Consider the following 11,905-nt stretch of genomic DNA (forward strand, 5'->3'; position numbering starts at 1 on the left):
CTGAAACAGGGAGGATCTCACAGGCAGGCTGCAGTCGCCTTGTGTAGAGCCTGTGGTCAGTTGGGGGTGCAGTCACAGTAAGGGCAGAACCCCATGCCACAAGCACCGAAATGGGACAGATGCACCCTAGCCCCCAAACCCTAATGTGTTTTAGGGTGAGGGGCCTGGCCCTTGGGGTTCAGGGCAGGTCATGGAGGAGTTGGGGTTCTGGGCTGCCTCCTTCCTGCCGAGAGGAACTGGGCGGGCCAGGCTGACAGGTCTGGCAGCATAGCCGAGCTGACACTCATCTCCAGCATAAAACCCCACTTCATGGAGCCCCGAACATCCTAGCGCTCACGGAGCTCCAGCCACCACTGTCCCCTGCCCGGTGGGCAATCCAGCCAGGCTGAGACCATGAGGCGGGTGCCAACTTTGGCCCTGCTCCTGCTGCTGCTGCGGTTTGGTGAGTCCCAGACTTTTCAGGGGGCCACTCTGTCCTACTGGGAGCTGGAGCTAAGCCCCCCACTCCCTGGCCAGGCCTGGGGCTGCAGCACAGTCCTCCCTTCCCTGTCCCCATGGGAACTCCCACCTGGGGAGTGAAGTCGGGGTGTGAATGCAGGCCCAAGAGGACCCTGGAGGCAGTGACGTAGGCAGGATCCTCTCCCCTTGCCTCGGTCAACCATGGCCAAGCTCTAGGCTTGGTGCTTCTTCCTCTCATTTTGGTCTCCAAGATGAAAAAACAGGGCTGCATGTGCTCAGGATCTGAACTCAGGACCGATGGGCTCTAATCCCTGGGCCACCATCAGCCGGGCCCAGGAGGGGTGGCTGAGCAGCCACCTGAACCTGGGAGCCTCAGGAGGCTGGCAAGGGCTCAGCAGGGAGCAGAGGGGGCAGGAGTGCAGGCTCCTTCTCCCACCAGAGAGGGAGGGTATAGGAGGAGCACGTCCTGCACCCCTATCGCCTCTCCCAATCTTGGGTCAGGGTTAGCAGGTGCCAGCCAGGGGGCCCCACCTGCCAGGCCCCTCCCTACCAGCTGGGCAGGCTGCTCTCTGCCAGGGAAACTCTCCTGCATTCCTGGGCCAGCCTGGCCAGCCCAGCCGCCACCTCACTTCCCTGTCCTCAAGTCACCTCTCAGGGCCGAGCCAGGTCACCCCAGGCTGCAACTCAGCCAGGCCTTCCCACCAGAGGAGGAGGGTTCCTGCTGAACTCCCCAGGCCTTGCTGTCCAGCCTCCCCCTCCTGGCCTCCTGGCCCAAGGATAACAACTTTCTTCGAGGGATGCCATCTCTGCTAGGGTGTGTAACACAGTGATTGCTCCTGATCGGTTGAGTAATCAAGGTCATTGCCAAAGAGGAAACAGCAGCCTGGATTTGGCTGTCAAACAGCTGGGACCAGAGGCCTGATCTCTGTCAGCACCATCCTCACCCCTCACCTCTGGCTGTTCCCTCCTAGAGCCTGAGGTCTCTCCCATCACCACCAGTAACTGGCTACAGGAGCATGAGGGCCCTGGCCCGAAGGAGGGGCCTGACACCCATGGCCGGCTCGCCCAGCCCCTGAAAGGATACCCACCCTGCAGATCCAAGGTCTCCATGACCCCCTCCTGGTCAGCACTGCTCCCATGGCTGCTCTCATCCTGACCTTTATACATTCCCTGGGCTCAGGCCCTCTGGATGTGGGCTCCTCCTTCATGGAGATCTTGGGCCCATAGGAGAGATGAGATTCTACCTCCAGGACAAGCTGGGCAGAGCTCTGTGAAGGCAGATGGGAAGACAGAGAGCTCAGGAGAGGCAGCCAGGCTTCACAGATGGGTGGTGCAAGCAAGAAGGGCAGCCAGGAGGAGGAGGCATTCAGTTAGGCTTGATCTGGATTAGGACCCGTAGAATCTGGATTTGTAGACACCAGGAGTAAAGGGCTTCCAGGCACAGGGGTGTTGTGAGCAAACATTCAGAGGCTGGAAGGCCTGAGCCTTCCTAAATGAGAAGCAGGGTGCATTAGGCTGGGGTGAGGATGCCTAAAGCGGGGACTGCTGGGCAGGGTGCATATGCACTTGATCCTGGGAGCAGACAATGGATCCATCTGGGTGTATGGGAAAGAAAGAAGGCTGTGGGGAGAACCTGGACAAGGCTCTGGAAAATTCCCAGAGGGAAAGAATAAGTCTGAAAGCATGTTAGTGCTGGTGAGGATGGTGAGGATGGTGTGGATGGTGAGAAAGTTGGGGGCTGGGGACTGAATGGGAGCATCATACAAGTGGAAGCACCAGGCCTTTGAAGGAGCACAAGGTCAGGTGTTATCAATCTAATTAAATGATACACTTATTTTAGTATAATAAATGAGGCTAGAGGGAACTGCCTTCCCAGGGGACATTTGCTTCTTTTTTCTTTCTTTCTTTCTTTTTGACAGAGGTACTAGGTAGGGATTGAACCCAGGACCTCCTGCATGCTAAGCAGGAGCTCTACCATTCAGCTATACCCACCTTCTGACACCTGCATTTTAAAAGGGTGCCTTGTTAACACAGATCAATGAGTGACTGTTCAGCAGTAGACTTCCCACTCCCCGTTGCCGGCCTGCACGGACACTACTCTTGCCCCCATACTTGTTTGGCACTTCTATTTTAAAGAGTGGCCAGTCCTGCCTGTGCCTTCTCAGCCCCCTAGTGTCTACCTCCTCCTCTCGCCCCCCTGCATAGCACCCCCCAAACTGCTTCATCGTCCAACCCCACCCTCAGCATTGGGGAGTGCATTCCTCAGACTGGAAGGATGGGGATCCCATAAAAATCCCCCAGGTGTTCGGGCACACCACAGAGGCGTGGCTCAGCCTGACCTGTTCCTGCCCTCCATGGCCACTCAGCTGCCTGGGATTGGTTCCTTCTTCAGGTCAAAGAGTGAACTCATCATGAAAGGGGTTGGGGTGTAGTGGAAATGCTGAGGGTGGAGGTGGGGAGAGGCTGTCCTGAGCCCCTGCGCCAGCTCTGATCGGATCTGCCCCCAGTGAACCAGGCACAGGCAGGGCTCTCTCTACAGGCAGGTATTTCTGGAGTGTTGCTGGCAAGGAGCTGAGGACTAATGGCCTGGCTGGGGTCTTCAGGCTGGGGTGGAGGATCCACAGAGACTGGGTAGCAGGCCCTGTGTCTGTCCAGAGATGTGGGGGTAACGGATCCAGGGGAGATGGGCCTCAGAATGGTCCCATTCCAACTCCTCTGCCAGTCCCCTCACCCAGGCAGGGGTGCCATGGCCCATCAGGGGGTCCTGGGCTCCAACTGCAAGCATTCTGGGATGTCTGGGAGAGGGGTTGGCTCTTGGGCATCTGGAATCTTGGGGAGACTGACCCAAGGCCACTGGCTGGCCTCTCTCTACTCCTCTGAGACCAGAGAGACATGTGGAGCTGAGCTGTCATCTCAGGATTAAACCTTGGAGGCTTGCTTATGCTGGAACAGACTATGAGCAAAGGCCCCAGGGCCTATCTCTTCCTTCATCCCAGCCCCAGGCTGTTGAAGAGGGGTGAGGGAGACCCTACGGCACCAGGGCTGAAGGCTAGATTCTCCCCAGAGCTTCCAGGATAAGTGTGGGGTGTGGAGGAAAGGCCCCTGTGAGGACAAGAAGGAGCCATCCTGCCCCAAACAGGAGAGTCAAGCTATGACAGGATCCCCTTGCTGGCATCTTCTAACTGGTTTCTCCTGGGGCAGGTTTATCCATTCTTACAGATAAGCTCTGGTCCACAGGCCTGGGCCAGCAACCATTGCAGGGGGCCAGACTTGTGGGGAACTGAAGGTCCCTGGCTTCTCCTGCCAGGTACTTCTGTGGACTTCCCTTCTAAGTCTGCAGGAGGCTGGGTGTGGAGCAGAGGAGAGGCTACCCCAAGCAGCAGCGGGAGGGGAAGAGCAGACCTTCAGCAAAGTTGGCTAATCACCTTCTTTTTTCTTGCTTTCAGGAACTCAGGGGACTGAGGCATTAAGTGGTAAGCATCTAAGGCCCTTGGGTTGAGGGAACAGGAGTGGGCTTGTCTGAGAGCTGCAAGACTGGCCAGGAACCCCCACCCCTGGAACGAGACCCAGAATGAACGGGCAGGGCACAGGGAATCCCACAGTGCGGACAAGTTGTGGTTCAGTGGAACTGGAGCCCAGGGAGGAGTGGAGGAGAAAGGTCTGATACACTGTGCAGATGGCACAAGAAGGCCACTGAGGCATGAAGCGTGGAGAAAGAGGGGCAGGAAAGGTGACAGGACAGCTAAGGACAGAACTGGAGGACCATTCTGCTATAACAGACCCCCTTGGGGTCACCTACACCATGTGGGACTCTCCCAACACCCACTGACCTTCCAGGAGCCCGTCTGGCCCTGAGATAAGACCCTTACCTGTGTTATCTCACCACCCCCTCACCCCATGACCGGAGGTGTAGGTCTGATGTCACCATTTCACAGATGAAGGGTGTGAGGCCCAGGGGGTGGGGGACTTCCCCACAGCTGGGAATGGGCTGCCTGTGTCAGAGGCTGACTCGTTGCAGAGGCCTCTGACTTGCCTAAGGTCACCGAGCAGGTCAGGGGCAGGGAGGCTGGGAATTGGGCAGAAAGTAAAAGCTTAAGTGTGGGGTTAGGGGTAGGGAATCAGAGTACATGGAACTGGCTCACAGTGAGCGCCACCCTGGCTGTCTTCCCCTAGCCTGTGGGCGTCCTCGAATGCTGAACCGGATGGTAGGCGGGCAGGATGCCTTGGAGGGCGAGTGGCCATGGCAGGTCAGCATTCAGCGAAATGGAAGCCACTTCTGCGGGGGCAGCCTCATCACAGAGCGGTGGGTCCTCACCGCAGCACACTGCTTCTCCAAGTGAGTCGGCTGAGACCCCACGCTCCCCCTCCCCACCCAACGCCAGCCTCACCAGCCTTTCTCTCTACTGGGGCGCAGACCCTGTACATGGTAACCCACAAAGCTCGGCTTCAGCACCGCGGACAGCGCCAGGCGTGGCGGGGCGCGGGCGCTCGGGCTGAAAACCTACCCGCTGGGGAGGCTGTCCAGCACTGACCGGCCTTCCCAGACAGAGCTCCCTTTAGGTCCAACCTCGGAGCCAGCTTCTGGCAGTAATCGTTGCTTCCCAGCCTTTGTCCCTCTCAGCCGAGCTGGGAGGGCTCCATTCCCCAGCTGCTGGCCTCACAAGTGAGGTGCTTTGTCAGGCCTGGGGTCCCATCCCTGCAAACGCTGGCAGGCTCCTCCCACACCCTGGCCTTCTTCCCTGTCCCCTCTCCCAGACTTCAAATCCAGGACACTCCCTTTCTGGCTGGGACTCTGGTTACAGATGGACTGGAGCAGAATGTCCCTTCCTCCTCCTCATCCTAAGGTCACCTATACCATCCCTAACCAAAGAGCCAAGCCACGCAGTCCCTGCTATCATACCGTGACCTAGCTGGCCCAGACCTATAGGGTTTCCCAGGCATCTCAGCTTGTCTCACCATAGCTCTGCAATTCTTTTAAAACTTCACATCTTAAATTCAGAAATGTGGGCTCAAAGGGAGTAGGTCACTTGCCTAAGGCTGGGTCCAACCCCCAGCTGCACACCCATGGGTGGTCATCTCCAACTCTCACAGCAAACCTTTCAGGTGGGGATTGTTCCTGTCCCCATTTTATAGACAAGAAAACTGAGTCACAGAGAACTTGCTTGGTGACTTGCCCCAGGTCGCCAAGCTGGCCAAGGTGGAGTTGGGAACTAAAGCTGCTTCAGCTTCTACACCCTCAACCACCTCATCCTGTTGTTTGTCCCCCTGGAGATTACTTTTTTGATGATAATGTGCAAAGAGAGATTAGGCACTGGGGTGGGCTGGGAGAGAGCCCAACTCCTAGTTCCCTTCTCCGTTAAACTTCCCCTTGTTAAGCCCTAGTGGGGCTGCCTCACACCAGGTCTCTGCTCTCCTACCAGCACCTCTGAAACATCGCTGTACCAGGTCCTGCTGGGGGCGCGGCAACTAGTGAAGCCGGGGCCACATGCCATGTACGCCAGGGTGAAGCGAGTGGAGAGCAACCCCCTGTACCAGGGCATGGCCTCTAGTGCCGATGTGGCCCTGGTGGAACTGGAGGCGCCCGTGACCTTCACCGATTATATCCTCCCTGTGTGTGTTCCTGACCCATCAGTCGTCTTTGAGACAGGCATGAACTGCTGGGTCACCGGCTGGGGCAGCCCCAGTGAACAAGGTAATGGACATGGCCAGGAGAGAATGGGGCCAGGCCTAGAGAAAGCAGCTTGGGGGCCAATCTGAACCAGCAATCTTTTTCTGTTAATATTGGTACACATGATTTCTACTCAAGTGGGTGGGGTAAGTATGGAAAGGGGCCACAGGCTCAGGAGGAGGAGCCATGGGGAAGTGGAGAAAGGGGAACAAAGAGCCTAGCCTTGTAGATGGAGGGAGAGAAGAAGCAATTCTGTTCCACAAAGCTGAGGGCCAGAAGAGGTCTAAACCCAAGCAAGAAATGGGGAGGGACAGAGCTATGGTCCTTGAGAACCCAGAGTCATGGGGTCCTCAGTAAGACTATCCATTGAGCTGCAGGCTGTGTCACCCCTCCCCAGAGCGCCTACCCAACCCACGGATCCTGCAGAAACTCGCAGTGCCCATCATTGACACGCCCAAGTGCAACCTGCTCTACAGCAAAGACGCCGAGTCCAGCTTCCAGCCAAAAACCATCAAGGAGGACATGCTGTGTGCGGGCTTCGCTGAGGGCAAGAAGGACGCCTGCAAGGTAGGGATTAGCGTGGGCTATGCAGGGGCTGAGGCCTGCTCCCAAGGCCTGGGTCAGGGTGGAAGCCAGTCTACCTGGGACAAGGCATGAGGCCCCTGTTGGAGGGCCCTCCCAGGGGAGTCAATCAGTAGGTCTGCAGTGGGGCTGAGGAAACTGCTCTTTCAGCATGTTCCTCTGAGGTGAATCAGGGTGGGAGCTGGGGATGCTAGAGAAATTGGCACCCCAGGCCAGAGAGGAAGGACCAGAGGGGAGTAGAGGGGTGTCCTAGCCAAGGGGAGGAAAACGGGCCTGTGGGTACCTGCATACCCACGTAAGCTGGCTCTTGGGCCTCTATGGGCTCTGACTGTGCCTGTTTCACCCACAGGGAGACTCAGGGGGCCCCCTGGTGTGCCTTGTGGGCCAGTCGTGGATGCAGGCTGGGGTGATCAGCTGGGGCGAGGGCTGCGCCCGCCGGAACCGCCCAGGCGTCTACATCCGGGTCACCTCCCACCATAATTGGATCCATCGCATCATCCCCAAACTGCAGTTTCAGCGGGCTAGGTCGGGTGGCCAGAAGCGGGGCTCCCGGGGCCATCAGCTCCCCAGTAGGAACTTAGCGCCCTGCCTGGCAGCCCATGGTATCCTCCTGGTCCTCATGGCCCCGCTCACCTTCCTCTGAACCTCACTGAGGCCGGTGGGCCAGTGGAGCCCCGGGGCCCAGGGTGTACATTTGTAAATAGCTCCCCAATTCTCCCTTCTGTCAAGTGCTCACTTTTTAAATTTATGTTCATGTGCCAGTAAAAACCCAACCTGTGCCGGCTCCCTGAGCATGGACTCTCAGGTGAAGGAGTCGGGGTGGAGAGGTGCTGGATGTGATGGTGCCAGAGGGGATGGTGCTGAGGAGCTGTGAGTTGGGGGTCAATGTTGGGTGGGAAATTAGAGGGCAAGGCTCCCCAGTGGAAGGGAACTACAGCAGGCACGCTGGAGGCTGGACGTCACTGAGTCTAGGGCCTCCTTGTCTCCTGTGACACCTGTCACCAGACCCCCCTCACAGGTGGCTTCCCTGCTCCCACCCCTGCCTAAGTGTCCTTGCCAACGTGGTCCTCACCACAAGTGCTGCCAAGGGATGCCCTGTGTTGGGCACTGGGGGCAGTGACAGACACTAGTAGGGGCCCTGGGGGAGGGTCCAGGAGGAGGGCCCTGCGGAGTGTTAGGGATCACAGCCTCCACTGCTTGTGTCTGAATCACCCCAAAACTTCTCTTGGTGATGCACTGCTCCTGCAGGGGCTGCTCCTGGTGCCCAAGGGCCCCCTTTACCCACCTCTTCTTTTCCTCTACCCACTCCCTAAGCCTCAACCTCCGTCAGTGAAAGCAAAGCTGCAGTGGGTAGGGAGAGGCTGGAATTGGGGTCCACATCTGCTGGGAGACTTTGGACAAGTCACAGCCCCTTCTGAGCCCGTTTCTCTCCTGCCACCCAGGACAGCGCCCCCACATGCCTCTCGGGTGATGGGGTGGATGGAGAACTTGCCTAAGGCTATGTCAGGCTCCTGTGCCTGCCCACCTCCTTCCTAGGCTCCAGCCGCCTGGGAACAGCTCCGCCAGGGATATGCAGACCCAACACCCCAGAGGCTAGACCTCCCCAGACCTCGGGGATGCAGGGGCCTGTGTGACCTTCATCAAGTCCACACACAGCAGTCAGAGCTGTGATGCTCTCACACAGAGGAACCAAGGCCCAGGCCACGCGGGGCCATGGAGGTCAGCAGGACAGGTCCCTCCGAGACAGGCAGAGGTTTCAGCAGCTACCTGAGCCAGGACCCCTTCCTTCCTCCTTCCACAATGTTTGCAGCTGAGGCCAGACTTGCTGGAGTCTTTAATGGTTTCTGCTAGGATCCCTGGGAATTCAGAAACAAGCTAGAATCCTGCACAGAGAGCCTTGTGCTCAGCCCCTGCCCAGTGTCCCCACCCCCTTGTCCCTCATCCTGTCATCACCCCACACAATCCCTTCCTAGTCCACCCAGTTTCAGCCTGTGGCCACCAGGAATCCAGCAAGAACAGGTCTCGAAGCTCAGGCCCCCGGTTCACTCCGGCCCTGCCTGTCAAGGCCCTGATGGCGCAGCTGCCCATGCAGGCAGCCCTGGGTTCTCAGTCTGACCCACGTGCATCCACAGCAGGCCTTCTGTGGCCAGACGGTCGGCTCCCCCATGTGGGCGGACTGCTGAAAGGCAGCAGGCTTCCCGCTGTGCTCAGCAACCTTGAACGGGAATGAGTCCTAGGGGGACAGGGCCTTGGACACTACACACACACACCCATGCCCACAGGCTAGTGCACACCACATGCATATGCATGCAAACGGACCCACCAGTGCACACATGCCTGTGCACACCCAGGCACAGAGAAGCACACACACGTAAGGGAGCACGCACATGGACCCGTACTCTCCCAGCTGGGTATTAATGGAGCAAATCAATAAGCACTGAGCAGGCACCTGCTGTGGCCCAGTCCCGGGGAGAGGAGGAAACACACACTGAATTCCCCTCTGCTCTACTTTGCCTGGGCGTGTTCCGGAGGGTAGGAAGGAGTGCTTGGTGGCCCTCTGGGGACTGGGTCCTCTGTGAGCAACTTCTCCAGAGCAGAATGGGCTCCAAGTTCCAGGGGAGGAGGCAGTACAGGGAAGGGAGGAAGAGGTACAGGGCAGCAGGTGCACTGAGGCCTGATGGGGGAACAATTCCATTGTGGGTGTCCTGAGGGTGGCTCCAGGGCCAAGTTCTCGGTCATTCTGGCTGGAATCAAGGGGCTAGCCTGGGTCCTGCAGCCCTGGAGAGAGGCTAGCCCCCTGTGGGGAGAAGAAAAAGCTTCAGGTCCTACAGAGGTGGGCATCAGGGGAGGTTAGACAGACCCTCTGCCACCTTGGTGGTGAGAGGCCAGGATGGAGATGGGGTGAGGACCAGGGTCCCCTTAGAGGAGGACCTGCCACCCCATCTCTGCCTCCTCTTGCCTGCTGTCCTAACTTTCCAGGTGCCCTGGTGTCCCCCATCACCCCACTCATCCTCTTGCCTCTGCTACAGGAGTCTGGTTAGGGTCCCGTGGGGCTAACAGGGAGGAGAGGCACAGACGTCAGGGCTGCCCAGCCCCCCCTCCCCCCATTAACGCTCCACCCAGCTGGGCTGGGAGGGTGTCTGAGGCCCTGGGTGGGTCCCAGGTGGTGGCAAGCATATGACTCTAGGGCACAGGTCCTCCACCACCTGGGTTCCCCAAACACTAGCCCCACCCAGGCCCAAGGCAGACACTCACCCCGATGGCTGTGGGAGGGGAAGGGACAACACTCTTGCAGAGTCTAGGGTTTCAAAGGGAAGCAGGTTTATGCAGGCCATTCACAGTTCACAGTAAGCTCAGTGTTGTGCCCCCAGCTGTTGCAGGTCCCCTCTCCCACCTGGGTAGGGGTGCCAGGCAGGCAAGACTTTCCATGCTGCCACCAAGCAGCAGCTCAGAGCCACTGCCTGGTGAGTGGGCAGCAGTGACAGGGCCCCGGCAGCTGCAGGAACAACACTTCAGAGCACAGGTTGGCCCAGTCTGGGAGACTGTCTGCCAGCCTGCTGGGGGCAGAGGGGAGCAGGCACAGCCCAGGGCTGGGTCCACCTCGCAGCAACCACAGCGGCCTGCAGGTGAAGCAAGAGGAGGGGGCCACAACCGAGCCTGGAAATCCACACACGTGCACACACACCACATACCACACGCTCATGGACATGATGGGCCCATGGGGCCCCAAGGAGGAAAACTGCTGGGCCAGGACCCCTGAATCCTTCTGGCCTCAAGGATTAGGGGTGAGCCATGGCCCTGAGGTCACAGGACTGGCTCTGCACCCTGAGCTGGGCTCCAGATCCTGGAGCATCTGTGCAGGGGACTGGAGGCCTCATGCTACCTCCTGGAGCTCAGGTGCTCAGAAGGCGGGGCAGGCAGAGGTGCAAATCACCAGAGACACCCCCCTAAATGCAGAGGTTGGGCAATGGCATTCAGATTTGCGATATTTCTCAGGGAAGCACTGCTCGGTCCAAAGGTGCCAGAATGGAGCTGCCTCTGCTCATGAATGCCGGCCACGCAGGCCCTGAGGCACCGGGGCTCAGCACACGCAGGCTCTGCAGGACGGACAAATGGCTACACTGCAGGCTCAGCCCTTCACTGCCTCAGCCGGACTCAGTGACCGATGGGCAGTGGGGCACCAGCCAGCCCCTACCGCCAGCTCCAGGATAGAAGAAGCACCTGCTGGGTGGACACAAGGAAATGCAAGGGAGGGGAGGGGCAAGGCAAGGGGAGGAAAGGAGATGCCTGGTCCTGGAAGGTTCCGGGCACAGGCTCTGCAGGAGGCCCAGCAGCTGGGGACCCACCCAGGGAGTCTACACACTCCAAGCGCCCACCTCCCTCTTCTGTCCTGCCCACTGGCTTCCTGGAGCTACAGGGCTGGCGACACTGAGGCTGTCCGGAGTGCTGTGCCCCAGGTCCCTCCCCATGCCCTCCTACAGCGGGTATGCTGGGCCTGGAGCATGGGGTCCAAGGGGCAGGCTCTGTCCCAACCCTGAGGACCCAGCAAAAGGGCCTTGGACCTCAGGACCCAGGCTGGATGGCTGTCTCCTCTTCAGTTCTTTGCTCAGACAGCAGTCAAGCCCCGACCTCAGCTGGGACACCCGAGATGCTCTGGGGCCTCTCCCTAGCAGAGCGGCCTGGAAGCAAGTCCAGATTTGCTGTTGGCCTCAAGGACCTGAAGATGCCAAGTTTAGTCTGTTCAGAAAGCAAGCTCCTTGGAGAATTTGAAGTCCCTCCCCATGTGCCCCAAACTATACAGTGAGCACCCCAGAGGCCCCTCCTCCCTGGCCCCAGCAGAGGGGTTCCCACCCCCAAGCCTGGGCAGTCAGACTGGCCCTGGAAACAGGACGGACACTCCCCAAAAGCTGGGAGTTTGGGTAGCAGGAGACACCAGCATCTTGGGGTGAAAGACACCTTAGCCAACCTCAGGGAGCCAGCGCTCTCCCAGGAAACAGGAATGGGGATTCCCATAATGCCTGGTCATCCTGGGAGCTTTTGAAGAGCAGCCACCAGGGGGAGCCAGAGAGGCTATGGTGGAGCAGGGTGGACAAGGAATTTCAAAGAAATTTCCCTGAAGCTGGTGCTTCTGGCCAGAGAAGAGACAGGACAGGTGCACACACTTAATACCATGGGCATCATTAATTTTTAAAAAAG

At 58.7% G+C, this 11,905-nt stretch overlaps 1 protein-coding gene across 1 annotated transcript; it reads left to right on the forward strand.

The window, feature by feature from the left end:
• PRSS27 (serine protease 27) lies at positions 1 to 7,980 on the forward strand. The gene is made up of 6 exons (XM_010949956.3): positions 1 to 442; positions 3,906 to 3,932; positions 4,633 to 4,795; positions 5,880 to 6,151; positions 6,525 to 6,694; positions 7,059 to 7,980. The coding sequence occupies exons 1-6, from the start codon at positions 394 to 396 to the stop codon at positions 7,350 to 7,352; spliced, it is 975 nt and encodes a 324-aa protein (XP_010948258.3). The 5' UTR covers positions 1 to 393; the 3' UTR covers positions 7,353 to 7,980.
• Positions 7,981 to 11,905: the final 3,925 nt, after the last annotated feature.

This window comes from Camelus bactrianus, chromosome 18 (assembly GCF_048773025.1).
Source record: "Camelus bactrianus isolate YW-2024 breed Bactrian camel chromosome 18, ASM4877302v1, whole genome shotgun sequence".
NCBI lineage: Eukaryota > Metazoa > Chordata > Mammalia > Artiodactyla > Camelidae > Camelus > Camelus bactrianus.